At 47.7% G+C, this 19,426-nt stretch overlaps 6 protein-coding genes across 6 annotated transcripts; 3 read left to right on the top strand and 3 right to left on the bottom strand.

Moving 5' to 3' along the window:
- The first annotated feature begins 213 nt into the window (after positions 1–213).
- Positions 214–2,470, top strand: ASPWEDRAFT_46301 (asparagine--tRNA ligase DED81). Its single transcript, XM_040836735.1, has 2 exons — positions 214–1,814; positions 1,878–2,470. The coding sequence occupies exons 1-2, from the start codon at positions 226–228 to the stop codon at positions 2,002–2,004; spliced, it is 1,716 nt and encodes a 571-aa protein (XP_040684343.1). The 5' UTR covers positions 214–225; the 3' UTR covers positions 2,005–2,470.
- Positions 1,992–3,887, bottom strand: ASPWEDRAFT_722856 (putative plasma membrane protein Pth11-like). Its single transcript, XM_040839239.1, has 5 exons — positions 3,399–3,887; positions 3,288–3,324; positions 3,155–3,225; positions 2,717–3,096; positions 1,992–2,663 (listed from the first exon to the last, which is right to left on the bottom strand). Exons 1-5 carry the CDS (start codon positions 3,567–3,569, stop codon positions 2,165–2,167), a joined length of 1,158 nt encoding a protein of 385 aa, XP_040684342.1. The 5' UTR covers positions 3,570–3,887; the 3' UTR covers positions 1,992–2,164.
- Positions 3,888–4,863: 976 nt separating this feature from the next.
- Positions 4,864–6,736, top strand: ASPWEDRAFT_46299 (putative transmembrane transporter). The gene is made up of 2 exons (XM_040836734.1): positions 4,864–5,410; positions 5,470–6,736. The coding sequence occupies exons 1-2, from the start codon at positions 5,068–5,070 to the stop codon at positions 6,594–6,596; spliced, it is 1,470 nt and encodes a 489-aa protein (XP_040684341.1). The 5' UTR covers positions 4,864–5,067; the 3' UTR covers positions 6,597–6,736.
- A 1,417-nt stretch (positions 6,737–8,153) lies between these two features.
- On the bottom strand, positions 8,154–9,309 carry ASPWEDRAFT_32825 (uncharacterized protein; the record flags this gene model as incomplete). Its single annotated transcript, XM_040833716.1, has 4 exons — positions 8,154–8,457; positions 8,546–8,828; positions 8,931–8,938; positions 9,263–9,309. 4 exons carry the CDS (start codon positions 9,307–9,309, stop codon positions 8,154–8,156), a joined length of 642 nt encoding a protein of 213 aa, XP_040684340.1.
- A 5,219-nt stretch (positions 9,310–14,528) lies between these two features.
- On the top strand, positions 14,529–15,764 carry ASPWEDRAFT_121176 (uncharacterized protein; the record flags this gene model as incomplete). The annotated part of the gene is made up of 2 exons (XM_040829052.1): positions 14,529–15,055; positions 15,179–15,764. The coding sequence occupies 2 exons, from the start codon at positions 14,529–14,531 to the stop codon at positions 15,762–15,764; spliced, it is 1,113 nt and encodes a 370-aa protein (XP_040684339.1).
- Positions 15,765–16,098: 334 nt separating this feature from the next.
- ASPWEDRAFT_120551 (uncharacterized protein) lies at positions 16,099–17,343 on the bottom strand (the record flags this gene model as incomplete). The annotated part of the gene is made up of 3 exons (XM_040828997.1): positions 16,099–16,801; positions 16,904–16,963; positions 17,123–17,343. The coding sequence occupies 3 exons, from the start codon at positions 17,341–17,343 to the stop codon at positions 16,099–16,101; spliced, it is 984 nt and encodes a 327-aa protein (XP_040684338.1).
- Positions 17,344–19,426: the final 2,083 nt, after the last annotated feature.

Here is a 19,426-nt window from a genome sequence, read left to right as displayed (position 1 = left end):
TTAACCCTGTGTGACTCTTCTTGCTCTCTCCCATTCCCTCTCGACGTCCCTGCAAGATCTCTCCTGGTTGGACTGGACCTGTCATTCCGTAAGTGCCATTCCTTTCCTATCTAAGTCATTGGCTATTTTTTTGTCCGCCTATGACTCATGGGAATTCGATAAATTCACCTCCCCTCCAAAGATCATCCATTCTGACATTTTCTTATCCCACAGAAACCCGTGAAAATGGCGTCGATCTACATTGATGAGGACGTCGGAAGAGACGAGCCCACCGCGACCGGTTCCGAATCCGCTCCTTACAAGACTCTCGTCCACGCTTTCTTGCAGCACCCCCCCACCGAGGGTACCCAATATCTGACGCGCAAGTCCCAGACTGAGCCTACCGAAGAGGGTGCCGACAAGTTGCAATGGAAGCCTGCCACCAAGTCCGCCATCAAGAAGGCCACCAGCATCTTCGACCAGCGCAAGAAGAAGGCCGCCAAGGAGCAGGAATTGGCCATCCGTGAGAGGCAGGAGGCGGACAAGCGTCAACAGGTCCTGGAGGAGGCTAAGAAGGTTGTCATCAAGGAGGATACCTCGCTCCCAAAGCCCACCAAGATTCGCTTGGATGAGACCGACCCAGCTGTCATCAAACTGGGATCTCCCGAGTCCGAGACCCCGGGAACCCGCGTTCGCGTGGTGGGACGAGTCCACCGTTTGCGCGCCCAGAAGGGTGTCGTTTTCCTCACCTTGGGAGATGGATACGGCTACTTGCAGTGCATCTTGACCGGTGACTTGGCCAAGACCTACGATATTATGACTCTCACCCTGGAGACCTCCCTCTCCATCCACGGTGAGATGCGTGCCGTGCCCCCCAAGCAGCACGCTCCCAACGACCGTGAGCTCCACGCCGACTTCTTCACTATCATCGGCCGTGCTGCCGGTGACAAGGAAGCTATCACCACCCGTGTGGCCAAGGATGCCGACCCCCAGACCCTCTACGACAACCGTCACTTGGTTCTCCGTGGTGAGACCTCCTCTGCCGTCATGAAGGTGCGCGCCGCCACTCTCCGTGCCTTCCGCCAGGCTTTCGAGGAGAACCGTATGCTGGAGGTCACTCCTCCCGCCATGGTGCAGACCCAGGTCGAGGGTGGCAGCACCCTGTTCGGATTCGACTACTACGGCGAGAACGCCTACCTCACCCAGTCCTCCCAGCTGTACCTGGAAACCTGCCTTCCATCCCTGGGTGATGTCTTCTGTGTCTGCCCATCCTTCCGTGCGGAGAAGTCCCTCACCCGCCGCCACCTGTCCGAGTACACCCACATCGAAGCCGAGCTGGACTTTATCACATTCAACGACCTCCTCGACCACCTCGAAGCCGTCATCTGCCGCGTTATCGAGCTCACCCTGGCCGACTCCGCAACAGCCACCCACATCAAGCAGCTCAACCCCGACTTCAAGCCCCCCAGCCGTCCCTTCAGACGCATGAAGTACTCCGACGCCATCGACTGGCTGCGCGAGCACGACATCCCCAACGAAGAGGGCAAGCCCCACGAGTTCGGCGATGACATCGCCGAGGCCGCTGAGCGCAAGATGACCGACATCATCAACCAGCCCATCTTCCTCACTCACTTCCCCGCCGAGATCAAGGCTTTCTACATGAAGAAGGACATCGAGGACCGCCGCGTCACCGAGAGTGTCGACGTGCTGATGCCCGGCGTCGGTGAAATCGTCGGTGGCAGTATGAGAATGGACGACTGGGATGAGTTGATGACAGCATACAAGAAAGAGGGCATGGACCCGTCCCCTTACTACTGGTACACTGACCAGCGCAAGTAAGTTTTCTCCTTATCCTACTCACTTATCTGCTTTGCAGTACTAACTATGTTTTTTAATAGGTACGGTACTTCCCCCCACGGTGGTTACGGTCTTGGTCTCGAGCGTTTCTTGGCTTGGTTGTGTGCTAGATACACTGTGAGAGATTGCTCCTTGTATCCTCGCTACACCGGCCGTTGTACCCCTTAGACGATTATGCATGCATGAGTTACTATAGATACAATGAGATGAGATATCTGATTCAACCACGAGTCCATTATACTCCTGTATTCAAGAATTACAAAATGGATAGACTTCGTTATGCAATACTACTAATATACACCAGTATATAGTATATAGATAACTTCAATTAACGTATACTATCATCATTCCTCTCCTCAATCCCCCCATCATCAACACCAACTTCCCTCCCAACAGCATCAAATTGCACCACGACCTGCGTCGTCTTCCGAATCGCCCCCCTCCCTTCATCCGATAAATCAACAATTTTAACTTCTTCCCCATCTTCCGGCCTCTCACTATCAGCATGGTAAACAGTGTCACTCAGACTGAACTCCTCCAACACATTCCACCCACCCACCATCTTAGACTCGCGCCGTTTCGATACCGTCTCGCGCGATCTCGGCTCGCTCTTTTGCGCCGCGTATGACGATCTGTGGATTTTGCCAAAGAGGCGGGGGAAGAGGAGGCCAAGGGGTCTCCGGAGGGCGGGGAGGCAGGCACAGATGATTCCAAGGTTTGATTCGATTACTGTCCACATCGAGGAGCCGATGCTGTTCCATGTTGTGTCTAAGTGGGTGGTTGCGATGTTTAAGGTGGTGATGCGGAGAATGGAGGTGATGCAGACGCTGCCGGAGTTAGTTTCTTGGATCAGAAAAGGGGGGGAAGTGGTTATGCTTACAAGATACCCACTGCGAAGAGGCCGCAGAGTGCAATTTTGGACTTCAATGGAAGCTGGAGCTTGCTTATGATTGGGACGGGAAGGGCGATGATAACGAAGTCACTAAGGATATTGAACGCTGCATTGGCATACCAGAATGCAGTAAGGTTGAGACAAGTTCCTGCTCCAGGGATTGACTTGTTAAAAGCATACTGCACCGGAGTGCATTGGAAGATACTGGAAAACACCGTGCCTACAGTGAATGCCACGACGATGCCAACCCATGTCCAGCATGTGATGACAAACCAACGGCGGATGAATAGTCTGATGTATAATAGGAGAATGCTAATCTTGGTCAGGCCGATGTTGATCTTGTAGAGAATCTGAGCGACGAAGTAGAGCTGGGGACATCGTCAATGGATTGCTGGGTATGTCTTGTAGACTATGAGGCTAACCAACCTTCAAAGTCTTTATCATTAAGTCATTATTAGAAAGGTCACTAGCATGTTTCCCGAATGCCCATTCGCAAACTGAATACGAAATCATATCAGTAAGAAAGCGCGTTTCATTCCAGTGGTCTTCTAACTCTTACCAATTATCATTTGGATCGATACTGTTTCTGCAAAAACCTAAGAATAGACTATTGTTAGCGTAATTGTCAGATCTCTATTGGAATATCCCCCAGAGCTTCTCAATAACATACGCAAGAGGCGAGAATTGTCCAATCATCCGCTCCAATATGCCCAGAGAGGAATTGACGACTCAGCAGTCTTGCAAACACAACAATAGGTGTTATAATCGCAAAGACGAGCGCTGGAGAGGAGAGCGCCGAAGAGTTGTCTGGAAGATCTCCATAGTGACTGAATAATGGCATGATTTGCTAGCTGTATGAGCACACGCACATTTCCAGCCGATGGATAGATGATCGAGAGAACTGGTAGCTTAATGATAATTTCACCATATAAACTCGTCATCAGAAAGAACAACAGAAGATGTGCATTATATCAAACATGTGCAAATCTCGATCAGTCTGGAGGATTTCTCGACGGAATAATCGGCCGTCCAAGGTTACATGGACTCGCACGTATTTCTTCCACTTTGCGCCCCCCTGCTATGTTGTACAAGACTCTCCGGCAATATAGTATGCTTTCATTATTATTACTTTTGTCGCTATTTCGGACCTGCTGTTTTACACTCAGTTGAGACAGTTTCTCCGGATGTTTTCCTAAGATAAGTGGCGCTCAACGGAGAATAAGTAACAGTCTGCTGATAATCTTCTTATGAAAAAGAAAAATTGCCAGGATATCACATTATTGGGACCCATGTATGGCCTGTGCGAAATAATTCTGGCCAGTTCGTTCCCAAGGATAAGGATCCTTCAGTCCATTGCCACCACGTATGACTTGCAGGTAGTTGGTATTAGTAGTATCCCAGGATTCAACCCGTGCCCGCATTGATCCCTGATAGTCCGCACTTAGGCATTGCCTTGGTGGTTTGCTCACTCCAAGTAATGTTTATGATTGAAGCAAACACCGCGAAAGAGCAAGGATCATGCATAGTTCGGCGGAACATGCCGGTCCCTCCCCCAAGGAGCTTTTCGATTGCTTGTCAGCACACCCTTTTGTGTTTCCTTACTAGCATGTTGTACATTAATGAGGCCACGCATCAAGAAATTATACTAGCAAAGCCCTCGTGTTTTCGCAATGCAGCCTGCCGCAGGAGGCCTTTTTGCTTTTGCCCCTCATCTCCGGCGGGGGATTAGGCTCACAGATAGAGGCCCATGTCTGTCAGAAGTTAGAAAATTTTGGATTCATTATGATTTGAATTTGAAAATAGAGAAAGACAACTTCACTGAATAAAGTATTTCTTGACTGCATACCTCTTATCTCGTAAGCTCCCGCGGATAGAATTATTATTATTGTGCTCGTAAGATAGGGTTGTTGTCATCCCTGCCATTCAAATTAGTATGTCTACCCTTTCAACCTAAACAACACCATCGCTTGTTTAGGTTGGTACCCCGAATTTAATGCAAACTCATTTAGGATATAGTGATTCTGGCTTGATAGTGGTATGGCCGAATAATATGTAACAGTCGTCTAGAATGCCATAGAAAAGACGGGTAGTGCTAGCCAATTTCCCCGGTTAGTTTTTATTGATGTTGCATCAAGCTACTGTTAGTTGTCTCTATCTTCCTCTCGCTATTTCTTCTTGATTACCACACCTTCTGAATTTTCTTCGGAGTCCTCCAAACTCTTACCGTATGTTTTCGCCATCTAGTTGTTGAGCCTGAGAATATCATACGGTGGGAACGTCATTTTTTCTGTATTCTTCGTTTGCTCGACCCGACGATATACAAAGTCGTGTGAACCACAATGGAAAAACGGCCGCAACAAGAGGTCAGCGGGACTGAGGGCAGTCTGGAAGGAGGCTATTCCGATGTTGATAAGAAGCGGGAAAAGAAGCTTCTGCGCAAGATTGATTTGCACCTGATGGTCCCTCTCTGGGTTATTTTTGTATTCGGTTTTCTAGATCGAATAAACCTAGGCAATGTCAGTGTCTTGGGGATCCTCCAAGAATTGCACATGACAGGGACAGACATGAGCATTGCCATGCAAATCTTCTTTGTCCCTTACATTCTATTGGATATTCCAAGCAACATTATCCTCAAGAGATTTGCACCATCAACATGGATTTCTATATTGACTTTCTTTTGGGGTACGTTGTATCCTTTCCAGTTTCCAGTTGCCATCCAATCTGACGTTAATTCATGGCAGGGGTCACTTGCATGTGTCAAGGAGTTGTCAAGAATACATCTGGTCTGATTGCTTGTCGTTTCTTTATGGGAGCAATGGAGGCCGGTTTCGTACCTGGTTGTGCATATCTCATGGCCATGTATTACGAGAGACATGAGTTTCAGAAGCGCTTTTCGCTATTCTGGGTTGCTGGTCTCGTGGCGGGAGCCTTTGGTGGTCTCCTTGCTTATGCTCTTTATCACATGCACGGGCTGGGAGGTTATTCTGGATGGCGTTGGATCTTCATCATCGAAGGTCTCCTGTCCATTGTATGTGCAATACCAGCCAAGTTTCTGATTGCAGACTGGCCCGATCAGGCCAAGTTCTTAAGTTTGGAAGAAAAGCAACTGCTCAAGCAACGGAAAGCCCACGATGTTGGAGACGGAGCAAGAATGGATCGTCTCGATGCCTCTGCTTGGAAGCGTATCATGTCCGATTGGAAAATATATGTTGGAAGCATGATCTATATTGGCATAACTGTCTCGGGATATGCGACCTCGCTGTTCATTCCATCGATAGTGAAGTCACTTGGATATTCTGGTATACAGAGTCAGATCCACAGCATCCCAGTTTGGGTCGTTGCTGCAGTTGTCACGTTGATTGTGTCATACCTGACCGATCGTTTGAAGCATAGGTATGGTTTTATGATGTTTGGAATTGTCTTTGCTAGCATTGGATACATAATCTTGCTGTGCCAAGGTCCACTATCTGGTGGTTTGAATGTGCATGTTCGGTACATGGCAGTGTTCTTCGTGACCACCGGTTGCTATATTGTCCAGCCCGTGGCAATCGTTTGGATGGCAAACAATTTGGCTGGTCATTATAAACTTGCCATCGGCCTAGCTATTCAAATTGGGTTCGGCAACATTGGCGGTATTATCGCGAGTAATATTTTCAACTCCGATGATTCCCCTCGATACTTTGTCGGATATGGTGTCTCACTGGCCATGATGGTGTTCTGTGGAATTATGAGCACTATCTTTGCCGCTGGTTTGATGATTGAGAATAAGAAGAGAGACGAGGGAAAGCGCGATGATCGACTGCAACTAGATAAAAATGTTCTCGATAACCTTGGTGATGATGACCCAAGATTTCGGTTCAGTCTGTAGTCCTGGAAATGGGGATATTTTGTCAGACAGGTCTTCGAAGCCAATGTTGTATCTTAATAAACAAAAAAAGACGAAGAAAACTGAATACTTACCTGAAAGGTCATTTGAGCGAGAATTTTGCTAAATAATATATATACAACCAATTCAGTTCTATATAAACGTAATTGCGAATCAGTCTCAAAGTCACGTAGGTATCAATGGACCTCAGCACTGAAATCACAGACTCCGGTATGACCATGGAAGGAATCCAGTTCTACCTTTAGGGAGCAGTGTAGGTCCTGGTTGATTTATAGGAAGTCGACTTTGATCCTACCAACAGAAGGACCATCAACTGATAATTGCTAAGGAACAAGGAGCAGCCGTATATGCTAGAATCAAGACCTTGGGAGGATGTAGAGATGGACAAGTGATAAAAATGATTATAGGAATGTGTGCAGGAAGAAAGAAAGCGAGAGAGAAAGAGAGAGAGAGAGAGAGAGAGAGAGAGAGAGAGAGAGAGAGAGACAGAGAGAGAGAAAGCGAGCGTGACTTGCAGGTGGGCTTGAGGGTTAACCTATTTTGGACGTCAGCGAGACACCTCTCCTTCTCTCTTCTCTAACAACACAATTCCTTCTCTCCAAGGAGCATCCACTATTCTCGAATATCATTCCACCAGGCCTCTTTCTTGCAGATGCCAGCTTCAATTGGATTCTAAGTGCGGGATATCCAACCAACCCTAACCAGCTGCTTGCTATCGTTTTCTCGAAGTACCTGGAGAAGCCCATCTCCCTACACCTTTCTCGAGTACGGGCCCATTCACCAATATTCTTTATATTATTCAGATATTCCTAGTCATTCAAAGACTACAGGCGTTAAAAAGGTACATAAACGTATAAAGATGCTGCTGTATGGAGTAAGTTGCTTCATGCCGGTGGTTCAATTAGCCCTCTTTGATTGACAAAAGCTGATCGGGCATCCTCATTTTCTTTAGCAATCATCAAGTTGCATCTTGGAATACAATAAGTTATAGCTTCATCGGACAATGAGGACTGTCATGCACTTTCTCAGCTCCTGGCATTTGCCGCAAAAATAAACAGCCAAAACCCATCAAGTCCAGAAAGCTTCACGACATTTTCTGTATACCAAGCGATTATGACGGTGGCTATCATTTCACCAGGGCGATGGCAGTTTTCCTCGTCCATAGCCGGGGTAACTTATAACCAGCACATTTTGCCGGGCCGTCATCCTGAAAGACTCGCTCTTTTCTTTTCTGTTTTATAGGCACTGCAAGACACGCAACTAGCGAACAAAACAACACTTTCACCCCACGCGATGAAGTCATTCGCTCATTTCCGGTCATTGACTAACGAGAACTAGGTAGAAGAGCTCGAGAGAAAACAAAGCAAATGATATCGCGAATTTTCGTCGTGACGTGGAGTCGGCGTAGGTAGGCATAATCGGATACCACTGGGGTCAACTCGAACACCTCTTCCCACAAGAAAATGTTCCTCAATACCGCAGACCAACAGGATTGTTTCCCTTAGCTCGAGAGGAGCGAGCCATCGAGTTTTGCAGTGCTTATTCCGTTCGATTTTCACCTTCTGATCCCCTGTTCTCTCCTTGACCAGATCGACCATTTCCCTCAGACACGCGGGACATGGCCGCGAGAATATCTTCATGCGAGGCACCAGAGCGTATGACGTTGACCATTTGATTGACCGTATCCTGATCTCCGTTGCAGACCAAGTCTAGGAGTTGGTTGAGGAAACTTCGATAGTATTGTAATTCGTCGTGGCCAAGTCCATCGGGGACTCGAGAGGTTGCGCTGACAGTTTGGTATCCGGAGCTTTGATTTCTATGGTCGGTTCCATGATGACTGGGTCTGTACTCAGTTATCTATCCTGTAAAAGGAGATTCTAGTTCTTGACAGAGGGGTGGACCATCAAGTTACTGGATTGCAAGCCACCTACCTTGACTCTCCGTTCTGCAACACATCATGATCCCGCTGATCCTTTGCCCCCTGATCCATTGCCTTTGCTGCTTCGTTATTCGAAGGAATGATTGCTAATGAGTGTTTCGCTTTTTTCCTTTCGATTAGGCCGTGATTCGGGATGAAATGTGCCTCTATCCTCGCTAAACGCCCTGAATGGCAAGATGCAAGGTGCAGTAGAAGTAAAGGGAGAAATCGAGTATGGCTCAGGATCTTGATCGGAACAAAAGTAAATCTCACAATATAGACACCGTCGGGTATTCCTGATGAGAGGTGTTAATGTGAAACTGTCAGTTCCTAAGTGATGATGCACCTGGTTAGTGGGCGTAATGCAAAGCCCAAATGGACAGCGCTCAACCACGCACTAGAAACGCTACACAACGATCAGCCCAAGGGCCTTTGCTTTTTGGCACTGAGGCTTTGTCGGCGAATGGAAGAGTAGTCGGGGTGCTGTTAAGGCGCGAGAGTACCCAACTGAGGTATTATGAACTGGGAAGGTCGAGGCATCGGGTCCCAATGCTACGATGTGGGATGCGAATAGTCGAAGACGGGTCTGCAGAGCGCCAGAGCCTATCCGAGGAGTCATTCCCTGCCCCTCATAGATCGCACGACGAATTATCATGAAGATAAGGGTCAAAGTACGCCGGCATTGTACCGGTCGTTGTTTCTGACTCTCTGACTGGCCGCGGCTGCTCACGATCGCTCGCCAGATGTTCGATCCGGCTCCGCCAAATCATCCGGCATGCTACTCCAACCCCTTCAAGGCGCTTCGCTCGACCAGACTTGGACCAAAAGAGTATCTGGTCAAGAGTTTGAATCGTGTTTCGAAGAGCTCTATTGAAAAACCCGAGCCAACATCGTTTGCCAACCTCCACTCTACCGAGTAGGGACGGGCCCGGAAAAAACTGCCAACCAATCCCATTCCTCGATGTTGCCCCCCAAGGGCGGAAGAACGTCGCTCGCCAATACAACCTATGTCTCCATTGATCACACTCTTTGGAATCAATTTGCAATTCAAAGAATGGTCAGATGCGCTTTTACGCTGTCGTATCAGTTGGTGGATGCAAGAATCGATCATTTGGGGGGATTGCCTTACCTGTTCAGGCCCAAACACGGCAGGAAATTGATTCCGTGTCGTTCTATTCGTGAGATTGGTTAACTCATATCTACAGAGTGGGTGCCATAAAGAAAGGTGCTGTTGACTTCCTAAAGACAAGAATGTCTTCAAGATGAATAGTCGATCGAAATTTCGAAGCCCTCCTCTTTACGCCTGCTCGACGAATTCCTACTCCATTTCCTTCCCCCATGACCGCGAATCGAAATTGCAAGCATTGCCCGGTGGCAAACAAAGGCTTCATCACATCGCAAGGAAGTGTGTCTAAACGTACTTGCTTCCTATGCTTCTTCCATGAGATTATTTGCTGTCACGAAAGCAATAGCAACTTTCAGCGTATCACTCAAGCCAGAAAGTGTTCCAGAGCGAAACGTAATGCCATCACCAAGGCCACCTCGTTTCAACTGTCAACGACCGTGGTGCAAGACAGAATGGGAAATAACATGATTTTTTGGAGAAGAAAAATGAATGCTGTGGAGCTAGCAAATTGATATAATTCTTTTTGTTCTCTTCCAGGCTGTTGAGTGAGGCCACTAGGACGATGAATTAAATGGAGAGCACATAAAGAAGTGCCCAAAGACAATTTGGTTTGCTATCCCCCTGCTAAAGAACTTTTCAGTCTGTTGAATTGATCCTTGGAGTTGGCAAGAATTTGATGCTGAGTACTCTCTTTTATTGACGCCTTTTATCTCCCTTCTAGTTCTCTGGGCCGAAATATAGGCGCACGCCAGACCCGAGACTGAATAGCTCGGATGCAACAAATCAACAATGATCATCGGTGGTCGAGACACTGCTGGGCGCCTCATTACCCGCGAAGAAACCAAGAAGAGTGTTGTCGAACTGCTGCATCTCGTCAATGACAGACGACTAGCGCTCGTACGGTCAGCCTCCCACGCCGGGTCGAACGTCGATGGACTGCGATATAGCTGGCACATAAACCAAGCAATGGGATATCAAAAACATTGTCTTTTTGCTGCAATGTTTCCCGTTGCTAATCTCAGTTTCAAAGAAAGGTGGCCTCAAGCGTTATTTTCTGCCCAGTGGAAGCAGATATTCCGAAAAGCGTGGTGAATCGGCTTGGTGTGGGAAATGCTCGTTTATTAATACCATCTCAGTATTTTTTTGGATGTTTTCGAAAGGGACTAGGAGTACAGGGGGTCGGGCCCATATCTTTCTGGGGCCATAAAGGATGGAGATGGAGCACTGTGAACTGAATACCGATCGGGGGTATGTGATACGCATATGAGTATAGTCCGTCACACTTGTCTGTGGCTCTCTGTCGGACCAGTCCTGAATATGGCGTATGCCTAACCAATGCTGCGCACACCTAGTGTCAGCTCGGTCATATGCACGACGACGAACTGCCATGCCAGGAACACAACAAAACAATTCGCGTTTTCAACCGTGTTGGTCGTGATGTCTCGCTTGGAATAGAACTCTGTTCTAGATGAAATAAGTGATGTTGGGAAGGCGTCGCTGAGGTTTGGTTAACCGAACAATAAGAACACGAGCAAGTCCTGGCATGGTGATGCTTTGGACTGTCTGGGGGTTTCTTACTGATTAGTGAAACGCCCTTGGATTGAAATATTGCAGCTTACTCTTGGGGACTCACCTTCATCAGGATTGGGCGGCAACCAGCCAGTCCCTTTTCTCTTGATTTACACCGACCAGAAACTACCACCACTACCCTCCAAGATCGGGTCAGCAGGAAGTCTTTCTAACCTGACCTCGTCAGCTCATCCCGGTATGAGTTAAGATCCATTTTCGCGTCCTGGTCAAGGGGCTGGGTCGATATCGATGTGGTGCTTTCAAGGCCAGAGGAGCAGGTGTTGACATATGGCAATCTGGTCGATCACGAACCCGCTAGTCTTTGTTGCAGTGGGTAGTTCTTTTTGTGAGACACGAGGTGCAGCTGTTTGGTGGACAACAACATAATGCCTCCATTCAAGCTGGCCGATGGACCCTTGTGTCAGAAATTTTCGCCGTGCAAGGGTGTGGGATAATCGAGGTGACAGTGTGAGTCTCAACAGCCAACGATCATCGTTTCCCGCGACAGATCGAAACAGTTGCCATCATACAGCAATGCTGCTGGCTGTCTCCAACCTACCAGCCAAATGAAAAGAGATTGCGTGAGAGTATTGTTCCCGTGCGAAAGAAAGGCCAACGCAGAAGAGCAAGATACAACCTAGGGCCTAGTCCGGGTGTGGCGCCAATCGGAACTCTCAATAGAGAGGGAAAATACATCCTTGAGATTTAGAGACTTCATTGGGGCAGCTCCACTCAACTCCTGCCGAAAATGGGGGAAAAACAGGGTCAGTAGGCAGGTAAGCTGGCTAGCGGGCAGGCAAGGTATCCAGAGGGCCATGCCTAGCATATTAAAGAAAGCCGAATCGGAAGCAGGTAACGCGTTACAGACCCTGCTTCTGTCGAGTAATGAGGACACCGTTTGTCCGACGATGATGCCTCAACATCCTGCGGACGCGGGATTGATGACGACGTGGCGCCTGTGAAGCACTTCTGGACTCGATAGCCAATAATAGCACCTGGCTAGAATCCCCTCTTTGGTTGGACATGATAATGAGAGCAATATTCTTCTACAGTAGTATCTGAAATTTGGCCCCGGGGCTCAGTAGCGGTAAGTATTACATTGTCTGGCAAGCGGTGGCAGCTTGACAGGAACAAAGCTCCGCTTTGATAAAGGCAACGAAAGGGCACTTAAAGCTCCGATGCTACACAGGATGACCTGCCGTTGCATAATGCTTGTTCTGGCCTGTGGTTTATGATTGAGATACTGACCTTGTGTTGGAAGCTAATAATAAAAGCAGCTGCGACGGCTGATATAACCTAACGCGCTTTCCAAGCGTCAAGTCAAAGAGCCTCTCATGGATTAAACAAGACAGCCGGGCCTTAGTGCCCTCCCTGGCCAGACCGAAGAAATTGCGCCCAAAGCTTGTTGAAAACAGCCTGACGGTGTCATCTGTCACCAGGCCATCGCCGTGCAGTCCACGAGGGTTGACATCTGTTGTTCTCCTGAAGACCCTAAATTTCTGCCGAATTTGCCAGCGTGCCCGTTTCCCGGCAGCGGCTAGAAGGATAGATGGAATCCGTCTAGAATTTCCTATCATGTCGACCAAGTCTTTGATTCGCTCGCTTGGAAACAATATCCGGCGGTGGAGTTTGTAGCACCAGTCCACGGTGGCTATTGAACTGGCCGTTGACGATGATCCAACCAGAGGTCAAAGCCCCAGGGGCTGCCAATGCCATTATTAATATGAATTACTTGCTTGATGCATGACATGCAGTTGCGATTTGAAGAATTGCCATGTTGGGACGAAATAGACTCAAAATATTGGCATCATACAAATCAACCCTTGGTACCATGGATTCAGGCACGTCACTTGATCAATGGACGGGAAACTGATCTTCCAGCGATATAAGATTGAGATAATTCATCTGCTGTCTAGAAGAAATGAAGAAATACATTTGGTATATGCTGATTTCGTGATGACGCTGTCATTGACAGGTTGGATCAGGCATAATATACGCACGTGCCGATTGTTCTTTGATTGAGCCCCCTATTTTGGACCTGAAGAATCTTCATAGCCACGTTGAATAGATTTTTGTTTCATATATTATCTTTATCGTAGCAGTGTCTTGAGGTATGCTCTGAAGGATACAGGTAGCTGCCACACTAGGCATGAATACTGGGTTTATTTGGCTAAAACACATAATACTATGTCCAGTCTGTTCTTGAACCACAATGCAGCCCTTTACCCCCTCATATTTCCCCTGTGTATCCCTAGATTACCCGACGCGATGGTATATGCCTTGAACATCTATCATTATTAGATCAACACCAAGTACGACGAGTATACTTAGTTTATATAGCAGACATATTGTAATCAACCATCTTAAATTAAAGACGAGAAAAAAACACCTCAAAACGCCAGACCACATACCAGACCCGACACCCAAATTCCAACGCCAACAGATCTTCAGGGACCGTCGCATTCTCGAGCCTTCAACCACCTTGATTGGAGCCCTTTAATGTTCCCCAGAATGTCGCTTTGGTCCCTTGCATGCGACGCGAGTCGAGATATAAGAAAGAAAACATTATCGTGTTGATGGTGTGATTGACATCCTCCCATCCCGCCCATCTATCTTCTATCACCTATATCTACACCTACAGCTACAACAAAGATAAAATGCAGTTAACCGGCCTCTTCATCGCCTCCATCGCCCTCTTTGTCTCTTACGCTCACGCCGTTGGTGTCGACGAGGGAAATGCGTTTTGTATAGGGACGTGTGCGCGCCGGCCGGAGGGATTGCCTTGTGGGAAGTTATACGTAAGTACCGCCTCATCTATATTGGACCTGGGTATAGAGACTAATGCGATGAATAGACTCCCAAGTATCAGAAACAATTAGGATGCTACATGTGCTGCATTACGGATCAGGATGATAGTGACATTATTAAGGGTGGGTACTTCCACGGTATATCATGATGGACGTGGTTAACAAATGATAGATTGAGATGTATCAATTGAGATCAAGATGAGATGGAATTGAATTGAATTGGATGATCTCGGAATCAACCGCCAGAAACAAGTTTAATGCTACTTTAATCTATGAAAGAAATGGAATTCTTGTTGTCTGATCAAAGACTAAAATCTGACAGTCTAATTTAGTTCCACCTTTTTTTCTTTTTTCTTTTCTTTTTTCTTTCTTAGCCCTAATGATGCGATATCGGTTGACTCATTCTACTTTCTTATTTATACTCATCTATTGGGTCAATTACAGCAATTGTATAATCAATATTGAGAAAGAAGAAAAATAAAAGAAAAAAGAAGATGATATACACCCATCCAACCCCCCAATCCACCCTCCTCCCAATCCTCCACTGCCATCTCCCAAATTGCATCCCTCTCTATCGACGCATCCAACATGCTCTCGTCCACGATAATCCCTCCCACTCCTTCTCTCTAGCTACCTTTCCCCCTTCATCACCTCCATCTTCTTCATCTCCCTGGCTAGCAGCACACGTCAACCTCTACCGCGGCCGGGAAACCCAACTCTTCCTGTACTCCAGTCTCGAGCAGCAATCGTCGACAGTGCCAGTTCTAGCCCTGCATGATGGGACATACACCGCAGAACTGACGGCCTCAGACGCGGAAAAGGATGTCGGCCGCACCCAACTCCTCGCGTTGCTGGGCTATCTCAAAACCAACCTCCTCCCGGTCTATCTCTCCTTCTTGGAAGAGCAGCAGCAGGCAGCGACGAATGTTGAAGAAAAGGGGGTAGCCAAAATCGCCCCGCCGCCTTCTACAGCTTTCTTAGTTGGCAGTCTGCATACGGGTGTTTTGGCTCTTCTGACCAAGTCCGGGGCGTATCTTGATGAGGAAGGGTATGACGGTGTGCGAATCATCAGACGCGATTATCCGGCCCATGGGAAGTTTGTTATCGCCCAGGAGGCGTTTGCTGGTACGCCGGCTGAGTTGAGGGAGGAGTCGAGTGGGTTGGAGTCGAGCGTTTCCAGCCTCAGTGGGAATAGTGTCAGCTCCAGCATCAGCAACGAGAGCATCACTGCAAGTGGGAACGAACTTGAACATGAACATGAACATCCCCTCCCACCAGGCTACTTCTACCACGACCGGCACGGCAAATCCGGCATCCAGCCAAAAGACTACAGTCTCGTCGCGAGTCGGACGAAAATCCCCCGTTCACCAGAAAGTCTATCCAAGATGTTCGGGATGGCTATCTACCATCGTCCTGTTGCCACTGAGGCAGTTGATGAACCAGAGTCAGAATCAGAATCACCCGTCGCGTGGGCCTTTCTGGGCTATGAAGGTGCCCTGGCTACCCTGCATGTGGAGCCTGAGCATAGAGGACAGGGACTAGCGATTCAGCTCGTCAAGGAGACGTTGCGGCGTGGTTTGAGAGATGATGGGGTGTTTGGGGAGGAGAGCAAGTATACATGGGCTCATGTTGATGTGACCCTGTCTAATGCTGCGAGTCGGAGAGTTATGGAGAAGGTCGGGGGCAAGATGTCTTGGACCGATACGTGGGCGATTGTTGAACTGCTATAAATAGTGAGACATGTTCAGCCACTGCATATACTTCAATCTATATACTGCATACTTGCATACTGTGCATACTTAATGATACCAGAACTCAGTCAGATGAATTAGAACGTTGATTCACCAAATCTATCTAGTTGCCTATTCGCCAATGCATATCATAATCCCTGTGGTATTAAAAATCTATCCGTTCAAACGCTGGAAAAATAATAAGAAAACAACACCATTTCCATCCGTCACTTCGTAATCCGCATGTTTTTGACGTCTATTTTCTCCGCTCATAATGTAGAAATAATAGAAACAAGGCCTGCGTCCTTTTAATCAACCAAAGCATATCTCATTCCTACAGAGCCTTGGAAACAGGAATAGCCGCCACAGTCGGGGTAGGCGTCTTCTCGTTGGAGCTGTCCCTCCAGATGGCACTGCTGGCAGGAAAGATAGATCCGCTGTCCGACATGTCGACCGTGGTGTCCTCAGCAGGAGTCTCCACATGAGGCATCACAAGCTCGACTCCCTTGGAACTGGAGCAGCTGGGAAAGTAGGGGTTGTGTCGCGGAGGCAGAGGGCGATGTGCGGGCTCGTGCATGTAGCTCATGTAGTCCGAGGCACTGCTGCTAACCGACGATGCCACAGTGGACGGGGTGTGAGACAGCGAAGGAAGAGGAGCATTGGCGCTCATCAAGGTCGACAGACTGGCCGAACTGCGGTGGCCGGCACCAGGACGGCGGGTAGGCACCATAACTCCGTTGCCATGGAATTGGGCCAGATAGTTCCAGGCTTCCGAGGAGGCCAACGGAGTGGAGCTGCCGCTACCAGCATCTATTACTGGCTTCCATTCGGTCGGGTCGATATCTGAACCAGCTTCAGGAGCGTCGTTGTGTATCCTGAGAGATGGGATTGCCATGGGGTCTTTTGTGGGAATCATAGGAGGGACAATGGTTCGAGGAGACATGGGAGGTGATGTAGGAGGGGTGGTTGAATGGGACATGGAGTTATTGGCAGGAGTAGATGCCGAGAGAGGCTTGCAAGAGTCCTTGCGACGGCAGCTGTAGAAGAAGAAAACATGAGCAGATGTTCGTCTTTATATATGGAAGGAGAGGGCATAGCGGTCAGGGAGATAAGAGATAGCTGATAAGGATAATCCATACATTTCACTGCAGTATAAAAGAGAGTTGTTGGGCACAGTAATCTGTCGTTCGCACATGGCGCTGCAAAAATAAGTTAGTCAAGAATTTTTGACGTGTACACAGGTACAGAGACAATGAAGCATGCAAGGTGTGTAACTGCCAAGTAACCAGGGGGACAGATATAGATAAGGAGAGGCGATGAAAGGGTAAGACCCGTCGATATGATAGATCAGCACATACCAAAAGTTCAAAAAACTGGCGGCCATCTCGAATTGGCGGTCGTCTTCCTTGTCGATGGAAGGTCTCGCGTTGCCTGAGCCCAGTTTCGAGATGGAGTGGTTCACAAAAGATGTACCTTTCCGATGCAGAGCAGGCCGGGAAGTTCTGACTTTGGAGGCATTGGAGGAAGAGGGAGTGCGGCGGTGATGAAGGGAATGGGAAGGGGGATTTGATTGAGTCATGGATGGCGGTGAGGATGATATAATTTTGGCATCCAAGGTGTTCTATCTGGAGAATAATAGTTTGACAATTTGGTACCTTGCTGGAGCAGGGTGTGGATCACGATAGCTTTCCCCTTTAGGGGGCGACTATGAGGGATTTGCAACCGGATGAGAGATTTGTTTCAGCCCGTTGCACCAGTCGACTGATCGAAGCTGCGGCTTTTTTTTAAAAAAAAATTTTTTTTCTTTATTTTGGGTGTTTCTTTTTTTTTTTTTTTTTCGCACGACCAGAATAAATGACGCCAGCCGGGTTGATGCAGAAACAGTGCAGGACAGGGCAGATTCTGAGGGGATACAAAAAGCCCTGCGTGGAGGCGAATATGTACGGGGGAAAGAGGAAGAAGCAGCGAGATAGTGGCGGAGATAAGGTTGAAGAGGATCCACGACGAGAATTTAGGCGTGTAACTATCGTGAGACGGTCATTAGCTGGCGTTGGACAGGATAAAAGGGCGTTATCAATGGTCTGTGAGTGGGGAAAGATAAGGATGGATCATGGATGAGAGCACAGAATGACTGTAACCTCACATACCAGCAGGTTTCTTTTTGAATCAGAAGCACGTGGAAGAGAAAAAGAGAGAGAGAGAGAGAGAGAAAGTAAGGGGAAAAGACGGAAATAATAAATCGCTCAACGAGAGACGGAAAGGGATATCCGTATAAAGATAAATATAGTAAAATGGTCAATGTCGAATGGGAATGGAATGAAACGACGGTAGATGGGAGGAGATGAGGTGATTGATGAGGAAGAAGGAATTCAAATATGTTGAAACTGTGGAGAGACGACGAGTCGAGCTGTTGAAGAAAGCATGATCAACGAGGGTCCTTTCTGGATAGTGACGCCAAAGCACGTCAGGAGATCTAGACTTACTTATTTTTGTTCACTATACAGAGTCAAAATAATAATGGAAAACAAATCCACAGAGCACTTGGATGCTTTTATCACTTGATTCCAGTCTATTTTGAATTCTTCTCGTCTTTCTTTATTCTTTTCTTCTCTTATCATCGCCAATCACCATCGCCATCGATGACATGTCGTCTTGGCCAGACTTCCAACGCGGGGCTGCCACACACCCTCACTCTCACCCTCATTCGGGCATCCATTTTGCTCCATCCGGACTACTCCATAAGTATCGCTTTGTCCCTGGCGGTCAGCTCTTCTCCTCCACCATTCTGGATCATCGCCAGTCTAGACTAGAGTCATCGAGGAACGTGCACAGCACCTGCTGGACGAGGTTTAGTCTATCCCCAGGGGGTAGAAGACGTGCATGCAACAGATCATCGCCTGATTCTTCACATATTCTCTCTAGGTATCCTCGGTTTTCTCAGAGGCAACTGAATCACTATTACTTACTGTCTTCCAATTAAAAAAAACAACGATAAAATAAAATAAGAATAGAAGGAGAAATAAAAATAACAGGACTCGTAATGCGATCTGCTTTCGACCAAAGTCCAGACAAAGAGGGGCAACTCGGTGGGGAACAAAACGACAGAAAATCACCACCAAAAATAACCCTAAGCCGATATGACACGTCGTGATCGAGATTTTCCGGTATACAGTCACAGTCAGACAGGCGGGTAAAGATTCAATTTGATCGTTTTCGTCATGCCAACCGTTGATCTTGTTTCAGCTTTGCTTTCTTCTTACTCAATCCTATATCGTTATCCTCTTATTCATCCAGTCCAGACTTGATCATCCATGGCCAGAAGTTACCCATGACAGCCTCACTGCATGTCACAGTCACACAGCAGGTGTTATTCTCATTAGTATTCTCATTCTCATTATTATTATGTAGTACTGCTACTCTGCATGATGATTCCATCCCCATCCATCCTCCCCTTCAACGTGGTGGACGCTCCACAGACCCGTCATCCTGCATTTTCTTTCTCTCTGCAGGAGGTGCAGGTACCCTGTTCTTCCCTGGTCACAAGTAGTACAGCCCAAGAGATGGTGATAGCCAGATAGATAGACAGATACTGCACATCACATGTAATGTTGCCCAACCTCGAATGCAATAATCTTATTCGACATAAACTCATCTCATCCATC

Source organism: Aspergillus wentii (assembly GCF_001890725.1).
Source record: "Aspergillus wentii DTO 134E9 unplaced genomic scaffold ASPWEscaffold_9, whole genome shotgun sequence".
Lineage (NCBI taxonomy): Eukaryota > Fungi > Ascomycota > Eurotiomycetes > Eurotiales > Aspergillaceae > Aspergillus > Aspergillus wentii.
This window is presented reverse-complemented; position numbering and strand designations above follow the sequence as displayed.

What these genes read in the sequence shown, in the direction of transcription:
- ASPWEDRAFT_722856 (XM_040839239.1), bottom strand. Translation starts at nt 3,569, where the DNA reads ATGCCATTATTCAGTCACTATGGAGATCTTCCAGACAACTCTTCGGCG. An exon ending in GGACAATTCTCGCCTCTTGC is followed by an intron (nt 3,325 to 3,398) that starts GTATGTTATTGA and finishes GTCTATTCTTAG; the next exon opens with GTTTTTGCAGAAACAGTATC. An exon ending in TAATGATAAAGACTTTGAAG is followed by an intron (nt 3,097 to 3,154) that starts GTTGGTTAGCCT and finishes CGATGTCCCCAG; the next exon opens with CTCTACTTCGTCGCTCAGAT.
- ASPWEDRAFT_46301 (XM_040836735.1), top strand. Translation starts at nt 226, where the DNA reads ATGGCGTCGATCTACATTGATGAGGACGTCGGAAGAGACGAGCCCACC. An exon ending in TGGTACACTGACCAGCGCAA is followed by an intron (nt 1,815 to 1,877) that starts GTAAGTTTTCTC and finishes GTTTTTTAATAG; the next exon opens with GTACGGTACTTCCCCCCACG.
- ASPWEDRAFT_46299 (XM_040836734.1), top strand. Translation starts at nt 5,068, where the DNA reads ATGGAAAAACGGCCGCAACAAGAGGTCAGCGGGACTGAGGGCAGTCTG. An exon ending in TATATTGACTTTCTTTTGGG is followed by an intron (nt 5,411 to 5,469) that starts GTACGTTGTATC and finishes AATTCATGGCAG; the next exon opens with GGGTCACTTGCATGTGTCAA.